The sequence below is a fragment of the Danio rerio genome, chromosome 8, assembly GCF_049306965.1.
Source record: "Danio rerio strain Tuebingen ecotype United States chromosome 8, GRCz12tu, whole genome shotgun sequence".
NCBI lineage: Eukaryota > Metazoa > Chordata > Actinopteri > Cypriniformes > Danionidae > Danio > Danio rerio.
Window position 1 is genome coordinate 33,157,645 of NC_133183.1, and position 19,886 is coordinate 33,177,530.

The window sequence follows — 19,886 nt, forward strand, 5'->3', positions numbered from 1 at the left end:
TGCTGTAGCCTGTAAGGTACGCTTTCTTCCTCCCTCTAAAAAAAGGGGTGAGATAAAAAAAAGAAAGCATCCACTAACTAACTAAGGTTCTGCTAATGTGCATCATTGACACAGATGCTGCCTGTGCTGAAGAAATGCAGACTGTTGATGTGTCACAGACTGCTGACTTACCTGTCTGTCAGACCTGTGAAGGTGGGAATGCCAAGGTTTGGCCGAATGTGTTTTTGAACTATAATCCTACGGAAGTGAGTCAGATGCATGAACACTTAATTACTGGAATAATGCAGGGAGTGCTCCACACCACAAATAAAGGTCGAGTCTGCATCAATCAGAACGCTTTTAACTGTGAACTTTGTGTATGAACTGTAAATAAAAATAAGCAGGATGTGCTTGTGTCGCTCTGTTTAGACAATCAGGTCTAAGAAGTCACTTTTATGTTTTGGTGTAAATATAGGTTATAAGAGGAGTTCACAAAATAGAAATAAATATATCAATATTGCATGAGCAAGAGTGGTGTTGTTTATGGAAGCTTGTTTTTACAACAGAAGGAAAAATACATAATGTAACTGCAGGTTTTTATGTCAAAATGTAGACTTTTCCAAAAATTAAGAGTTTGTCACACAGCTGCAGGTTAATATTTTATAACATCTTGCTATTCAGATTCTTTTTTGTTCAAATTGTGGCTTTGTCTCCTGCGGTCTTCACTTATAAATTAGTTTAGATTGCAGTTCTGGTGAAAAAAAAAGTGAGAATTGAAAGATATTTAATCAAAATTCCAAGAAAACCTCTTGAAAACTCAAATAATTTGTAAGATAGTCTCAGAATTGTGAGATTAAAATTGAGAAATAAATTCAGTGTTGAAGGATAAACAATATCGTAAGAAATAAACTACAATCATGCTACATATAAACTCTTGATTCACTGAAAAAAATTATGTTTGCAATATTGTTGCAAATAATTTATATGGGTTGAATTGAATCAAATTTTATTAATGTTCAACTTAATTTGTTTGTTTAAATCCAACCCAAATAAATAGTTTACAACCACGTAATGTAAAAGAATTTAGTAAATCCAAGGAATTATCTTTGAATAATTTTTTTCAGTGTTGGGGATTTAAGCTAAAAAATGCCGAGATATCACCTTATGAGATATAAACTCAGAATTGGAACAAACTGCTTAAATTGTAAGACCTGTAAAGATCTGAAACTGTCACTTAAAATATTTTTGTTGCTTGTTCAAACTACTTATTTAAAATGAGCTGAAACAACACAATTCGTGAGATTTTGTTGGGACTACTTAAATATTTTATGTTCAATCCACTTAAATTTGTAAAAGATAATAAGTAAACTTTATTCAGTTATGTTGTCCCAAAACAAAACGATTTTTAAAGCATTTTTACAGTGTTTGATTCACAGTCAAAAAAAGGAACAAAAATGCAGCAGTTGGTGTTTCGTTCTTGAAGGAATTATTGTGTTTGAACAAATGAAGTGAACGATCCAATGATTTAATGTCATAAAAAGAGTCCATCCATTGGCAAATCGAAAAAAAATCTTCATAAATAGTTCCTTAATATGCCTAAATTTGACAATTTGACAATTTCCTCTTCTGGAAAATCAGGAAAAATATTTTTCCTGCTATTGAGCCCAATGAGATGCTCAAAAATCTTAAATGAGCCAATCAAATTTAATGACTGTAATTAAAAAACCTGTAACAAAATGAGCATTTTTTTCTCCCATTTTAATACACTTCTGTAGAGTACCACCCTAGTCCTGAATTGAATCAAACATGTACAATGACTGATGTCAGACGGGATCTGTTTCAACACATGCTTTGACACGGATAGCAGGGTGCGCCCTTTTTAAAACCTGCTTCTCCTCTGAAAACTTTTGATCCATCTTAAATGCTGATTCAAACCACAATTATTGTTAGAGGATAATATAGTGAATTGAGAACGGCCCACGCTGACCCCCTCCCTCCTCCTTTTTCTGGCTTGAGGAATTATAAATACACCCCACGACAAGCCACAGTATGTGTAGCCTGAGGGCCGGGGCTCCATTACACGAAGGGAAAATGACAGAATAAATGCACGTTTGGTTCTTCAGCTGCAGAAAGAGCTCGCTGATGCCACCGGTGACAAATATCAACTTTAAAACTGATTTGGTGTTGATGTCTTAGTCATGTCATGAGTGAATGATGCTTTCATCATTTTGTAAAGCACAAAAAAGGATTAGTAATAATTCAAAAGAGGATTCATGTCACTTTTTATACAGCAAGATGTACAATTTTCTGTAAAATTCTGACTAGAATGCCATGGGATAAACAACATTTCCCTGTCACTGACTTTCGCTAAACAGGCATTTTTTTACATCTCCCTGTTGTTAAATTGTGTTTAGATAACACCAAATTACCACTGGATGCTTATACCTATAGTTTAATAATTGTGGGTACATTTCAGACATTTTGAAATCATTTTCCATGAACTGGAATAACAAACAAAAAAGGTATGACTTACAGTACACAGAATCCATTAATAATGTAAGATAATGCAAAATGCTTAAACATGAACATTTGATTCTGCTACAAAATGTTATTTAACCTTTATTATTGTTAAACCTTTTAAACTGTTTAAAGAGTTGACAATAACAGAAGTGACATTTTACACCATTTTTATGTTTTAGCTCAAGGCATGTTTAAAACAGATTTTCTTAAATGTATCATACTGTTGTATGTAAAAAAGGTGTTACTAAAAGAACTTCAGTGTTTTAAAGATGTAATGCCTTCTTATACAACAGTTCTGTCTGGTTCTTGAATCTGATTGGCTGATAGCCATGAGATATTTTACAAATAACAGCACTTGTACAGCCTCTTCACTCTTGTGTATTACTCCGCCCAGATACAGTGACAAGCAGAGCACACTTTACAGTTTGACAAATGTTGCTGCTGTTGGGCAACATAATGTACTTTTGAGGCTTTTTTGGTCGAGAATGTAGATGTTTGGATTGCAACTGTGCAAATTATTTATAAGGATATTGTCTATTTTAAAAATATTTATAATTTCAGAGATTCAGTGCATCGGCCTCCATTAGCCTGTCTGAGCAAAGACAGGTGAAAGTGACCAAAGAAAGTGACGGTTGACGTTCCACCACAATATGGTGACAGAGACTGCATAATAAGTCCTTAGAGAGAGAAAAACAAGGTAAGTTTCAAGGTAAGTTTCAAACTAGACATTCTAAGACGGTCTCTCTCTTTTGTTTTGTAGTGCTGTATTTATGGTAGTGTTTGCTTTGCTTTGGCTTTTTTGGGGTTTATTATTGTGGTATCCTGATTGCAATAGAGAAAATGGGATATCTAGTTAGATTAATGGCATTTCATGCTGTTCAACCTTAAAATCTTTAAATGTAAGCAAAATCCGCTGCTTTGTCATCATTGTAGATATCACGCTATTAAATCATTTAAATATTAAAGTGATGTTTATGAACTGGCAACGGTTTCTGCTGTTCTGATGTGAGCTGTAGATGTAAATGAGTGGTGGAAAAAAATAGTTCCTCATACAAAAGGGTTTTTGAGACTCTTCGTGTTTGATTTAAAAAAAATTTTGTATACATGATTATGCCGTTGAATGTTGTATAAAATCAATATCACACTCGTAGCAGTGCAAAATGTAACTAAGGCACTCGGCCTGTGGCCGTATATTCGTTCATTGATTTTCTTTTCAGCTTAGTCCCTTTATTAATCAGGGGTCGCCACAGTGGAATGGACCACCAACTTCTCCAGCATATTTTAGTGGATGCAGTGCATGCCCTTCCAGCTGCAACCCATCACCGGAAAACACCCATACACATACACTACGAACAATTTAGCTTACCCATTTCACCTATAGCGAGTGTCTTTGGACTTGTGGGGGAAACCGAAGCACCCGGAGGAAACCCACACAAACACGGGGAGAACATGCAAACTCAACACAGAAATGCCAACTTCAGCCGAGGCTCGAACCAGTGATCTTTCTGCTGTGAGGCAATTGTGCTAACCACTGCTCCAAATTGACGCCAGTGGCGGAATATAAAAAGTATATATTACAAATAAAAATACAGAAAATACGGTGTCATGCAATTGCTTTTTTTTGTCCTTGGTCTGCGCAGGATCACAGATGTGTAAAAATAATAATTCCATGACTCTGGAGAGCTTCACTATTTTCACACTCTTTTTGAAAATAGTGGGATAACAAGTTTTAGCCATATCAAAACAGTATGTTCATACATTTTGACAACTGTTGGTTTCGGTATACAACAATTTTTGGTAGTTCTAGTGTTAATGGTCTCAATTTACTTATTTTTTGTTCCTCAGTTTTATCTAGAAAAAAAAATAAAACAAAACAAAAACCCTAGAATACGTATACAATAATAAGTCCAGATTTTCAGAGCTATTGGCTTTAATGTGGCATCTTACTGTGATGTCAACAGTTGTCTCCTGTCAGGTTTTTCAAGTTTCTATTTTGATTTCTCCTAATGGATTGTAGGAAAGGCATCCGAGACAAAGTGCTGGATACTAGGAAACACAAACAATCTCCATTAAGTCGCAGTAAGCCAGACTAAAGGAGCATTGAAAGGTTTTTTTATTGATGGCATCCTGTAAAATATAGTGTAACATTACATGGGATTACTTGGAAAGAGATGTAGTTAAATTAAAGATGCCTAAATCTAAATATGAACTTGAAAACTGTGTGCTTGGTGCCTAGTTTTTTAGTTCTGTAACCTTGTTAGTTTGTGTTCATGTGCACTTTCTGTTTGTATATAAAAAGTGAAACTAAAACAATAGCAAGCACCTGGAGAAAACCCATGTCAACACGGGGAGACCATGCAAACTCTATACAGAAATGCCAACTGACCCAGCCGAGGCTCGAACCAGCGACCTTCTTGCTGTGAGGCAACAGCTACCCACTGTACCACCGTGTTGCCCCTGCATAAAACATATGCTGGATAAGTTGACAGTTTATTCCACTGTGGTGGCAAACACGAAAAAAAAAATGAATGAATGAAAAATAAAATAAAAAGCTAAAACACCAAAGCTGGTGGAGGCTTACAACTTTTGCCAGTATATGTGTACTATTATAGTATACTATGCATTTAATTCTTTTATTTGATTTCTAAAATATGTCTATAATTTCCATTTAAATTATATTTAGTTTTTAAAATTGTAATTTTAAAATGTTATTTGATTGTATTTTATTATGTATTTACCTGATCTAACATTGAACAGCTGTATTTTTATTTTTATTAACTTTAAGATAAATTATCATATATATAGCTTGTTAGTGAATTAAATGTAATTAAATTAAACATGAATTTAAAAACAAATTTTTAAAATGTTTGTTGACAATTTACTCCACATTAAGAATAAACAATACATACAGGCAAAACAAAATGAATATCTCTGGCTCCTGGCAATATGCTAAGGCCTTATGAAGCAGATCAATCAGTAAGTGCTTAATATATTTCTTCTGCTTATCTGGAAAGTTGCAATTTTCTATATAAAAACTAGATATTCATCACTATATGACAGAAGCATGAGCTTCAGACTGTCAAGAACATGCTCAAGACACCATGGACATTAATCAAGGAACCATGGATATTAATTTTGTTTTGCCTCTATATGTTTTTGCCTCTCTATATGCTGGCAATCATTGACTTCCACTTCACCAAGGACTTCTGTTTCAGCTAAAACTCTTCTTTAATGTTCTACTAAAGTACAAAGTCACCTTCCTCCCCCGCAGGAGAGTAAATTGACAAACTGAACTATCCCATTAATGCATTAAAGGGACAGTTCACCCAAAAATGAAATGTACCCAATATTTACTTACTGATTCCAAACATTTGGTAATTTATTTATTATGTTGAACACACATATGCACAAAAATATATTTTGAAGAAAACTGAAAACCATTGACTTCCATGGAAGGGAAAACAAATACTGTGGAAGTCCATGCTTACAGGTTTTCAGCTTTCTTCAAAACATCTTCTTTTGTGTTCAACAGAAGAAAGAAAGCCAAACAGGTTTGGAACAAGTGAAGGGTGAGTAAATGATGACAGTATTTTCTCCCTCTTTCACAAACATTCACTATTAAGTCCTTATTATAAAGTCTTACCTAAAACACCTGCTATTTGCACCTAAAAGTTTGAAGTAACTTAATATTATCAATCTTGCCAGTTAGATTTGACATGGATCTGCTCTGCAAAAGAGAATGATGTCATGTATAGCAGCCTTTTATGTGAGTTAAAGCTGCCTTGAGGTGTCCACATTCCAGCAGGACATCATGTTACCGCGACACCTCCACATCTGAGTCACTTTATTCTCTGAGAAACACTAGACTCTGCCCTGCATGAGGCCGGTCAAGCCTGCAACACACAGGCAGGGCTTTTGGCAACAGCAAGAACTTCTTTGAACTCTGCTCAATAGCTTTTACTCTATACCTTTGTGCCAGCAAATCTTCATTCAAACCTGTTCCTCAGCTTCTTGAACCCGATCTTGTGATTGACAGGTTTTGCATCTGATCTAACTGGCAGTTGATGTATTATTATTTTTTGTATTAGCATGCATGGATGTTGTTTTCCAACTCTTTCCTATTTATCGTAAACAATGTAAGGTCAAATCTATTTGCGATTTAGCTGCTGGCAAGGTAGGCTCATGTGGAAATACTGGTAAATGCACTACTTGAATCTGGCTTCTGAAATGATGACACAAGTGGTTTTTCTAATAGACTAATTTAACCCTCCCATAACGATCATTTACATAAACATACAACATCATGTTCTGTTGATTTGAGTTAAAAATATGATCTGCTGTGCATTTGGAAAAATAAGAAATCGAAGAGAATTTTTTTAATTTTTAAGATTTATTTATCAGATTTTTCTGACAGTTCACATACACAAGTAAAAAAGAAAATAACAGGAACAAAAATGAAATGTATAACAGTACAAAATGGAATAAAAGAATAGAAATAAACCACTCTATAACCCTCATATTGTGCAACACACAGTATATGATGTGCATAAACAATATATGATGTTCATTCATTTTTACAAATAAAGCATATATAAACAGGTCATTACCAAAAAATTGAGGTAGGCAGCATGGTGTATTAGGTAAAATAAATCATGATAATAAAAGAAAAGAGGGCTAATATATTAAAGGGAATAGGCTGGGGGTGGCACATTCTTCAAACTTGTGCTTTTTTTATCAGGAAGAGTTGTGCTATATCAGCACTAGTGTTCATTTGGAAGGTATAAAGACTAAAAGTACAAGATGGGCAACCATTCATTCTGCAGTAAATGCTACAAGATTCAGAAATTTTACATGCTCCAAAAATGGCAACTAAATGTTAGAAAATTTGATCACTGATCACTGAACCTCGAAGACTTTACTTTTTCTAATTTAACAAAAAAAAGGCATCTTTATTCCATTTAGTATAAGATGGGGGTTGAGGACACTTCCACCGCAACAAAATACACCGCCTAGCTAATAATTACAGAAAATGTTCATTAAAAAATAAAATGGTAACTCAGTGGCGCAGTAGGTAGTGCTGTCGTCTCACAGAAAGAAGGTCACTGGTTCGAACTTCGGCTGGATCAGTTGGCGTTTCTGTGTGGAGTTTGCTTGTTCTCACTGCATTTGCGTGGGTTTCCTTTGGGTGCTCCGATTTCCCCACAGTCCAAAGACATGGGGTACAGGTGAATTGGGTAGGGTAAATTGTCTATAGTGTGAATGAGAATGTATGGATGTTTCCCACGGATGGGTTGCAGCTGGAAGCGCATCCGTTTCGTAAAACATATGTTGGATAAGATGGCGGTTCATTCCGCTGTGGCAACCCCAGATTAATAAAGGGACTAAGCCGAAAAGAAAAGGAATGAATGAATAAATGAAAATGGTAACTCACAGTCAGGGGGTAGAACTTCAAACTGGTCAATTAACAGAGAAGGATCCATTTTTATAGGTTCCATAAGTAGGTTTAATAGGTTTATTAGGTAAAAGTCATGCAGGTTCAACATGACATTTGTCACAGTTTGGATCAGCTGGGAACATGTTTAGCCAGTTTACGCTCAGACCAGTGAACTCTTTGGACTACTTTGCTTTGTAGAATCCCATGATGAGCACATACAGATGATGTATAGACATTTTGTAAAATTGTTGACCAAATATCTTTCTTTATGTTTATGTTTAGATCCCTAGCCCAATTTTATACAATAGCTCAACTGATTGACTGTTTTAACATAATATTTTACTAGTTATTTTGCAAGAGACTAGTATTTAGCTTAATGTGCGATTTTTAAATGTTTAACTAGGTTAATTTGGTTAACTGACTTAATTAGGTAAGCCACAGGGTTTGTTCTGTAGAAAAAAAATCTTAAGAGGGCTATTATTGACCTTAAACAAACATTTAAATAAAAACTGCTTTGTTCCAGGCGAGGCAGTGGCGCAGTAGGTAGTGCTGTCGCCTTGCAGCAAGAAGGTCGCTGGGTCGAACCTTGGCTCAGTTGGTGTTTCTGTGTGGAGTTTGCATGTTCTCCCTGCCTTCGTGTGGGTTTCCTCCAGGTGCTCCGGTTTCCCTCACAGTCCAATGACATGTGGTACAGGTGAATTGGGTAGGCTAAATTGTCTGTGTGTGTGTGGATGTTTCCCAGAGATGGGTTGCAGCTGGAAGGGCATCCGCTGCACAAAAACTTGCTGGATAAGTTTGCAGTTCATTCCGCTGTGGTGACCCTGGATTAATAAAGGGACTAAGCTGACAAGAAAATGAATTAATGAATGCTTTGTTCCAGGCCAATAAAATTATATATAAATGTATTTTTATAAATGTATATATTAATATTTAATTATTACAATTAATTACATATTTTTGAAAGAAATGCAAATAAAAACAATATTTTTTCCATTCACTCACTCAACAGGTTGTTTCAGAGTCACTGGTCTGAGGCAAAAAACTAAATCATATTAATATTCTTAACTCTTAAATTCTGAAGATTAATTGAAGATCCCATTAATTAAATTGTAAAAAAAAATGTAGCTGAGAATTTTTTGATAAAAGTTTGAAAGATTATAAAACATGTTTTTTTTATTATTTTTCTCACCAAGGTTACATTTATTTGATAAAAATAAATATGCAATAAAAAATGACTTTTGTGAAACGTGTTTGCTACTTTAAATAAGCATTTTATATTTTAGTATACACTACCTGACAAAAGTCTTGTCACCTATCAAAGCTTTAGGAGCAACAAATAATATTTTCACTTCTATTTGATCATTTGGTATCAGAAGTGGCTATTATAAAAGGCAAAAGCCTCCAGATTATGCCTTTTTTTACCAAAATAAAATATGATCAAGCCTTGATTTGAAATTATTTACCTAGGACAGTAAGGTCTGACATTGCGTAGACAAGTCTTGTCACTCACTCAGAATATGAAGTCATGGTGCAGTGGGAAAAGAATGAATATTTTGTATGACTCCCATGAGCTTGGAGGACTGCAGCCATACATCTCTGCAATGACTCAAATAACTTATTAATAAAGTCATCTGGAAGGGCAAAGGAAGCATTCTTGCAGGACTCCCGGAGTTCATCAAGAGTCTTTGAATTTATCTTCAATGCCCCCTCAATCATTTTACCCCAGACATGCTAAATAATGTTCGTATCTGGTGACTGGGCTGGCCAATCCTGGAGCACCTTGACCTTATTTGCTTTTAAAAACTTTTTATGTGGAGAGTGAGATATGAAAAGGAGTGCTATCCTGCTGAAGAATTTGCCCTCTCCTGTGGTTTGTAATGTAATGGTCAGCACAAATGTCTTAATACCTCAGGCTGTTGATGTTGCCACCCACTCTGCAGATCTCTCACATGCCCCCATACTGAATGTAACCTCTAACCATGATTTTTCCTTCACCAAACCTGACTGATTTCTGTGAGAATCTTGGGTCCATGTGGGTTCCAATAGGTCTTCTGCAGTATTTATGATGATTAGGATGCAGTTCAACAGATGATTCATCAGAAAACCTTTATCTACCTTCTACCACATTTTCAAATGATCAACTACATGTTGGTCAATGTTTTATTTATTGCTCTGGGATCAACAACTGGGATCGATGACAAGACTTTTGTCAGGCAGTGTACTCTATAATTTAATTTATTTATGTAATGGCAAAACTTAATTTTCGTTAGTTAGCTTTATACGCATATCTAACTGACTCAATAGGCAATTCTTCTGTTAATGCTTTCAATGTTCTGTTTTTTCCTTACTTTTTTGTGGAAACTTTCATTTTCATTTTCCCATAAGGGAACATACATTGATCATAAATAATCCACAAATGTGTGCCGTTTCTGTCAGTGTTTAAAAATAAAGATCCCAATTTTTGTCCATTTTCACAAGTATTCACAAAAACAGTACAACAGATTCATTTAAAAAAAGGTTTATTACAAATATGTACACTCGTATAAAAAGCTTGAAATTTACACAGGCATTGAAATGAACAGCAATAGCCCATACAGTGATGCCTAACAGTAATCCACCTCTTTTTTACTTAAGCATTGTTTTCAAATGTAAAAAAACATAAAACTTTCTGACCAAGTAATGTTTTGCTGTGTTTTGCTCAGTGCTCCTTTTAGTTTAAACAATCCATGTACAGTGTCTCATATAAATACACATGTATTGTCAGAAGAAAGCTTGAATGAAATGTTACTAGCAATAATCAGTGCAATCACAGTCAACAAAAAACCCATAAAACCAATGACAAAGCTTCTCCAACGACGCTTAGCTACCATAAAATGAGCCGAAAACAGTCAGACATTGAATATCTCCCTTTTAACCCTTTAACATCCACTCTTTTTGGTTAAATTGTGTTCTTGACACTGCTCTAAGTGAATTTTGAGTTTTAATGATAACCAACCAGGCAGTTATGATGCCTTTTAAAGGGTTAAATATAATTTAACCTGCTTATTGACTGTTGACTATCAAACAACCTGCCTTTGGCTTTATACAGCAGAGATGCATGCACATGCATCTCTAGTCCATTTTGTGTCATATTTACGTCTAATTCCTTCTCTCGTCTTCATTTATCAGACCAGAAGTTTGGTGTGGTTGTGGTTGGACTGCTCGAATCTTTGCGAGCCCTTTTGGGGCTGTAACCTGGTGAATGGATGAAGGTTGGACTGCTTGGTGGAGATGAAGATGACGAAGAAGAGGATGAATGACAGGATGAAGATGATGCTTTGAGCTGGAGCCATTTATCGCCTAACGCCTTGGCAAAATGGTCGTCTACAGACACGCTGATGGACGTGGCTCTGTGGTAGTTAATGCCGAGGCTCCTCTGGAAATGCTCTTCGACGTGGTCATAACTGTGTTTGCTTACAGCTGTGGAGATACAATCAGATAGAGGTGCGTATGAAATATTCATTCTGATGAGCAGAAATGTGCATGGACTTGTTAAAGGACAAGAGCCAAGATTATGCGCATCTTTGTACTTACCAGTTGAGTGATTGCAGCAGTCCTGCTTTGTTGACCTTGATGCAGAAGAGACGCAAGTGATGACAGATGGCCGCATCTGAAAAAGACAAGAGAAGGTAAGATCATTTTTGTGGACACATTTCATTGTATGTTAAGCAGTGATTCAGCTTGTGACTATTGTGTTTCGAATTATGGGCTGCACTTTCTGTTTGGGAAAATCTCACTTGTCAACCTCTGGATATTCATCTATATTTGCGCATTTGCACACTGTAAAACCCAACAGTCAACTTTATCAAATGAAATGAGTGTAGGTAACTCAACATTGACTGAAAGTTAATTCTACTCATTTGAAAAGAGTTTTGAACTCAGTGTGGAAGGTAATGAGTTAATTAAATTCCTCATTACTTCAACTTAATTGGAGTAAGTTCACAGTACTCATATTCAGTACTTTAACTTATTGGGTTTTACAGTACTCGGTTGGTTTGAGTTCTCTTGATTTTATTGGGTTTTACTGAGCTCAAATTGCTTCAGTTACTCAAATGGATTAAGTTTACATCACTCATTTGTTTTTCAAATTAAATGGTTTGTTGCAATCGGTTTTCTTAAATGGTTTGAGTTGCCATAACTTATTGGGTTTAACAGTGCATTGAATTTGTATGGAATCTACTTATGCAAATACTTAATTTAGCTTTTGATGTGAAACCAGGAATTAAAACAGCATTTTAAGTAAATTCGTTGTAATTTAAGTTGACTTGCCTTAATTTTTATATATTTAGTTTATGTCATAATTTTAAGACAACAGGTGTACTAATACTTACTAATTTACTATATTTTACTATATTTACTATAATTTACGAAGACTTTTTTATAGTGTAAGGTTGTGCTACAAATAATCCATATACAAAGTGAAAAATTAATTAGAGGTGCTTTGGGATATGTGCTTCTTTTTCATCATGAAAATAATGTTGTGCTTGACACTTTAATGTGACATAAGTATGTTCCTCGACATGATTTATTTGTATTTCCTACAGTACAGTAATAGTGGTCACAATAAGGTCCCATTAGTTCATTTCAGCCAATGTATTTACTAACATGAACTAATAATGAACAATACACTGTAAAACCCAAAAAATTAAGGTAACTCAAACCGTTTGAGGAAACCAATTGCTACAAACCATTTAAAGTTAAAAACTATTCTATATGAGTAATGTGAACTAACTCCAATTAAGTTGAAGTAATGAGGTATTTAATTAACTCATTACTTTCCACAGTGAGTTCAAAACTCTTTTCAAATGAGAAACTTTCAGTCAATTTTGAGTTAACTACTCTCATTTCATTTGATTAAGTCAACGACTTCTACCATTCTACCATTTATTATTCCTCGTTCAACATTTACTAAAATCCAAAGTAGTGTTTGTTAACATTATTTAATGCACTGTAAGTTAACATGGACTAACAATGAATGACTATATTTCCATTATCAACATTAACAAAGAAGAATAAATACTGTAATAAATGGATTCATTATGTTTTTATGTTAGTTAACTTATGTTAGTAACTTTATGTTAACGTTAACTTAACTCTCGCATTCAATCTGCCCAGTTGGTGGAATGAACTCCCTAACTGCATCAGAACGGCAGAGTCACTCGCTGTCTTCAAGAAACGACTTAAAAGTCAACTATTTAGTCTCCACTTTCCTTATTAATCTGCAATTTCCTCGCTGGCTCCACCACTAATTACTACAAAAAATAAAAAATGTACTAATGTTTTGCTTCTTACACTTTCTTTACATACCTGAAACTTGTCTACAGCGCTTATTCATTGTTGCTTTTATTGTTGTGTAAATTGCTTCCCTTTCCTCATTTGTAAGTCGCTTTGGATAAAAGTGTCTGCTAAATGACTAAATGTAAATGTAAACTTATGGACTCTTATTGTATAGTGTTGCAGTAATATTCAATATATGCCTGCAGTGGATAAACTCATCTCAAGTTTTGGGTCATTGATGATCTGCTAATGGAAATTCATATATGATTTAATACAGTAGTTAAAATTAGAAGTGTATCATTTCATCAAAGTTGTCTTAAAGCAATTGAACACCTATCTTGTCCTAGGACAGTTTTGAAAAACATTTTTGATTCCCTACTGTTACCTTCTAATATCAGATGGATGAACTATGAGGAGAATAATGGCACCTCTTTGTAATCAGTTTTTTTAAATACTTCACTGATTGTTTACAGTTGAACTGAAGTTACTCCCATAATTTACACAAAGCATGATGGGCAAAGAAAAAAAAAAAATTGGATAAAGGAGCTTTCGACATGGCAAATGAATAAGATGAATAAGGAGCTGGGGGTTTAAGACGATTTCTCCATCAACCCTGATGCCGCTATCAGGTCAACAACAGCACTGGTTTGGTGTGTTGAGACTTGTTGACAACATTCCTCCACCCATTGCTCACATTTTCTCCCTGAATCCGGCTGGATTGCATATCTGAGGCAGGCATAGGCCTGTCCGCAGTCTAAAGAGCCACTCTCTCAGGAACACAGAAGTGTTGTGTCTGAGATGGTAAGTGAGGAAGAACAGGCTGCTGTGGCCTGGGGACAGATTCTCAGCGGTGGACGGTTTAATACACCAAACATGTCATTCAGCACGTACTGATGAAGGAGAGGATGAGAGGACACAAATTGGTCTTTTATTATGGATTATCATGTAGCTTTAAACACTGTTTCGTAATATTTACAGATTTTGATACAATAATATTGTTAATTAATATTATTTGTAATCATATTAAATAATAATTATTTTTATTACATTCAAAACATGTACAACACAATATAATAATTATATTTAAATTGTATACTATTAAAGATAATACTGATGTTGAATATACTGATAAAATCTATCATACGTTTTAATTTTTTTGTTAGTATTGAAATGACAATAAATTAATCATATAATCTAAATTTGAAATTTATATATATATATGAGATATGTAATATCATAAAATATAATAGTAAGAGTAGTTATAATCACCTGTATTTGTGTTGTGGCTTTGTTTTGGCTCTCTGTTTTCTCTGGTTCTGGTCGTGGTTTCTTGATCAGAGCCAGAGGCTCGTCCATGACTGGGCTGGAGAACACTGGGCTGGGGATCAGGTGAGTGGGGCTCGCTGTCGGGCTCCATGTGGATGTGGGGCTTTCAGGAATACTGAACCCAGATGACCTGCGGGCACTGTTGGCCACACACTTACTGAGGGCCCTTTCTCTTCTGAAACACAAAGTTCAAGAATTCATGACCAAACTAACCTTTATTATATTTAGCATCACATGTCATAGTTTCTGGGTCTTTACACTGTAACAAATGTTGGAAGCCAATACAAAATGGTACTAATATACGCAAAAAGTGTTCGGTAACACTTTTGAAAAACATGATCATAATGTTTATATCCGTTCCTAATATCAGAATGTCAGACATGAAGTGATTCGTCTTTTATAAATGGCTACCTGTTAGTGACTCGGAAGTAGCAATTCCAGAGAGGGAACGACGGGATATTGTAAATGATTGTCTTCAATGTGTGATACATCTAAACCGTGGTCATGAATGGCTAATTAAGTTTTCTTAATTCAAATGAGTAGAGGCTTGGACCTGGAAATTGTTTTCAATATGTCAAAGCTTAACATGAAATGTTCAGATATTTTCTTTTTAGATTTTATGTGTACGGTCCATATTAAATTCCAGCTAAGTTGCTTTGCTCTCACCACTAACCAGAACATTTTGTTTTATTCTTGCTCTTCTCTAAAGGCCACCTACTGGCAGAGAGTGAATTTGCATTTTTATTCAGCATCTCTACTGTTTTTTTGGGGGGGTATATTTTAATGTAGCATATTTTTCACAAAGCATCTTTCTGCTTATGGCGTCGCAGTGGCATATTAGGTAGTGCTGTTGCCTCACAGCATGAAGGTCGCTGGTTGGCGTTTCTGTGTGGAGTTTGCATTTGCGTGGGTTTCCTCTGGGTGCTCCGGTTTCCCCCACAGTCCAAAGATATGTGGTATAGTTGAATTGGGAAGGCTAAATTGTGAGTGTGTATGGATGTTTCCCAGAGATGGGTTGCAGCTGGAAGAACATCCGCTGCGTAAAACATATGCTGGATATGTTGGCGGTTCATTCCGCTGTGGCGACCCTGAATTAATAAAGGGACTAAGCCGAAAAGAAAATGAATGAATGAATCTCTGCTTTGTTTTGAAGTTATACAATCTAATTTGATTGCAAAAACATTTTAAAAATATATCAGAAATAGGTAGCTAATTCGAATCAGTCAACTTACTAGTTCAAAAAAGTAATCTAAAAGTAAATAAATAGCGGTGCATCACTACTTCACTGCAGCATATCTGTGGTGGACGGTACACAGTGACAGGATATTAATTTACCTCTCCTCAAGCGTCCGTCCTCTGTCTGAACTGTGCTTGCGCTTCATGGGGTGTGCGGGGCGCATGCGCACTCTGTCGCTGGTCATGTGCCGAAATCTGTCTTCGCTCCTCAGATTGGGCTGTCCTGTGAAAAGATGAGCGTGTGACTTCAGTTATGATGAATGGCATCGCTTCAGGGCGCTCACACGGTCACTGCCAGTCACCAACTCGCTTGCTTGTGAAAAGGTGTGGCAAACAAGTAAACAACTAACTCTTAATCCTTGGAATTGCATCACTGCGTGTGTATCTTAATTGTGGGAAAAAACGTTGTCGGGCCACCGTTAAATGTAAACTCCGTTAAGTGGCAAAGCGAGCCCGACCGGCTCTGTCAGTATTACTGGAGAACTACCCAGCTGATTCACCGCTAACGGTAAATGTCATTCACATTTGGAAAACATACAAGGCAAAAAAAAAAAAAAAAAAAAAAAAAACGACGACATCAGTGAAAAAAACAAATGATGATATCGCTGGCTTGTTATTCACACTGCGTTGAGGGGCAAAACAGGCTTTGTAGGTTAAAGCATGTGGTTCACAGCATGTTTACCCAACATAACGATAGTAACAGACTAATCCAAACTGAAATACACTTTGGCATTCACATGCTAATATAGTCAACAGTGTCATGCAAAGGTTGCCATTATTGTTGTCACAGTGTATCTGTCACATGTTGAGACTGAAAACACTTATTAAGTGCTCAACTTTTAGTCTCTAAAATTATTTGCTATGTAGGATTTGATTCTTATTGAATATTCAATGATACATAAGAAAACATATTAATACTGTTTTGCAGACTAATTTACAATGTGTAAACTTTTTTGCTACTTTATGCACCCTAACTTATCCATTGTTTATTACCTCACAACATTACCTATACATAATTAGTACAATATTATACTAAAGACAATGCTTTAAAGATAATATTTAACATATATTTATGTATTGTTTAATGTTTATAATGAAATGTTAATTGTATAATTTAAATTCAAGATGCTATTAAATATTTTAAAAATATTATATTAAATGTTTTATATTTATATTTTAATATAAAACAGCTCATATTATTTATATGTCTGTATTTTAATGACTATATTTAAAAAAAAATTATTATTATTTTTAATTATGTTAAAATTATATTTACAGTATAGGTAAAATTTTGCCAAATAATTTCACTAATATGTTGCAAATCTTGGTTTTGAAGTATTTGCAACAAACCATTTTTACCAGGCTGATTATTATTCATGTATAAAACATGTTTGCAAAATTATGACAAAAATTGTAAAAATTATGTATTTATTTGAGGTTCTTGTTTTAAGCCTGGTTTAAGTTGCCGAGTTTGAAACTTTTATGAAACATGCATGCATCTGACATCTGACATCCTGAAATTAATTTTAAATGACTAATTAATAAATGATAAACCATGGTAAAAATGCTTAATTGTCAACATTTTAATGTCGTTCTTTTTTATTAGTTATAAAATATATTTAATGTTTAAGTATAAAACGTATAAAGTGTTTATAATGACTCATTATTTGCTCTTAAGAAATTTCAAAGCATCTTTAGAAGATTTCCTAACAACAATTAACATCAGAATAAAGTTAGAAATTTGTGCAACTTCCAGTAACTCACTAATGAGTCATTCATTACCATTGTCATTGTCAGATTTTACACGTGAATGTTTGCTACACACAACTCTTAACTTTCTAAAGTAGTGCTGAAACAAGGCTCATAGTCTGTGAATATCAAATCAAACACAAATATATTCGACCAGTCAGGACCTGTGTCGATTTGATAGCTGATTAGCATCTTGAGGTATTGCAGCCTTGAATGAAGTGTAGCGGTAGGCGCTATCGGACTTCAAGCGGATAACGTTCACTAAATGCTCAAATGGCTCGGGCGATGAGGGGGCATTGTTGGCACAGCCTTCATACACACTCACAGATCTGCAGAGCGCTGGACTGTGACAAGGCAGCTTGACTCTGCATGACAGTGGATGGGGGATTGAGTGTAAACCACACCTTAAACCTTGACTGATGACTGATTTTTAGTGCCTCAGGGAGGGATATTTTTCTAGGGGAGATTAAAAACCAAAAAAAGAAGAAAAGAAAACCCACATCCTTTTCGTTATCTCTTATTATCTCTTTCATTTAAAGTCTAAAAACACACATCAAGTCCTCATCTCAACTGACATTTAAAATATGAAAATATTTGAATACTTTCAAAATTATTTAATTTATATAGACTTTACACTTCAAAATGCTGCATTGTTTTAACTCAAATTTGAGACAAACATGGTTAAAAGTTTAATTAAAAATTTAACCCAACATTTTGACTTGCTCATATTTGACCCAAAGTTGGGTTAAAACAACAAAGCATTTTTAGAGTGCACTATTTAAGCTGCATAAATAGTCATGTATAACATAATTGCCACAATACATTTTCTTCTATTGCTCTGTTCATTAATCTAATAATAATGATAATTAAACAATTATTACAGATAGCATGCACACACAATGTTCTTAAACTGGCATTAGGTAACCAAAAAAGTGATAATTACCCTCTAAGATGTATACTTTGAAACCACTGCTCATCCTGGTTATGTAGTGGAAATTAGTGACCGCCATTCCTGAATCTTCAGCGCACAATTCTTCTAAATCTGAGTTGAGTTGTGAATTGTTCCTCGCTCAGCGTTTGAATTGTCAGTGAGCTGCACTGCTCTGTGCTTTCCATCAACATGCCTCTGCGGCTTCTTATTGGCTGGCTGAAGGCCAAGCCCATCCCTCTGCTTTTGTTAGCATGAGGCGACCTTCTAACACAGGTGCCTTATGGGAGGAGGCAAACCAAAAGCTGTGAATTGCCTGTTGTCCATCAACCCCCCCCCCCGCCCCCAATATTTAAAAAAGAAATGACATCCGAATTTCATTTGAATATAAAATTAGCAAAATGAAAATGCGTGTTATATTAGTTTAATAATTTATGATCAGACACAACAAACAAATTCTAGGCGAGATGAGATTTCATAAATATATAAAGAAATGTGTATCTGTTTATGTGACCTCATAGGATTACTGTGGCAGGCAGGTTGTTCGAAATAAAACAATAAGGTCGTACATTGGACCTTTTTCTCCAAGTATCAACACGCCAGGGAGCAATGAATGGTTTCCCTGTTATGTTATGATTCTTCTTGAGAAACAGATTTCCTGGCATTACAAACTTAAAATTCCACGATTTCGATGATATTTACTGACTAATGCACTTCTATAAGGGTGATTGTATACATAATATATATAATATAATATAATATAATATAATATAATATAATATAATATAATATAATATAATATAATATAATATAATATAATATAATATAATATAATATAATATAATATAGATATTAATGTAAAACTGATAAAAAATTATATTCAATTCAAAGGATTGGTGATTTTGCTTTAGCATATAATGACAATGTTTTTGATCATTTGAATTCAAAGCTACATTGCCACATAGCTGCCAGTACTTTAGACTTTTTAGTGTGACACAATCCTTTAGAAATGTGTCATTTACATTCAATATAGTGCATACAACTCAAGGCACTCATATGCTAATGTGTTGCACAAGAAACATTTCCTGGGCTTATTAATGAAGTGTTGTGCTGCTTCTTTTTTGGTGATGTTTTATTGAATGAAGAGTTTGAAAAGACAGATTATAATTATTTAAATTATAACATTATTTTAGTATATAAATGTCTTTATCATCATTCGTTCATTTAATGTATGCATTCTGTGATTTCCCCCCTGTCAAATATGTCAAATATAGTATTTTGAAAATATTTTGCAAGTATAAATGCAAGTAGGCATGGGCTGGTTTAAGATTGTGATAGTATGATAACCTTGCATAAAATATCATGTATTATGGTTTCACAGTACTTTGATTACTGCTC

The 19,886-nt window shown here is 34.7% G+C and overlaps 1 protein-coding gene across 1 annotated transcript; it reads right to left on the reverse strand.

Moving 5' to 3' along the window:
- Positions 1-10,435: 10,435 nt before the first annotated feature.
- On the reverse strand, positions 10,436-18,650 carry vgll4l (vestigial like 4 like). The gene is given in 5 exon segments (NM_001079998.1): positions 10,436-11,392; positions 11,507-11,582; positions 14,519-14,750; positions 15,911-16,034; positions 18,504-18,650. Coding segments are annotated over 5 exon segments (801 nt in total). The 5' UTR covers positions 18,571-18,650; the 3' UTR covers positions 10,436-11,090.
- Positions 18,651-19,886: the final 1,236 nt, after the last annotated feature.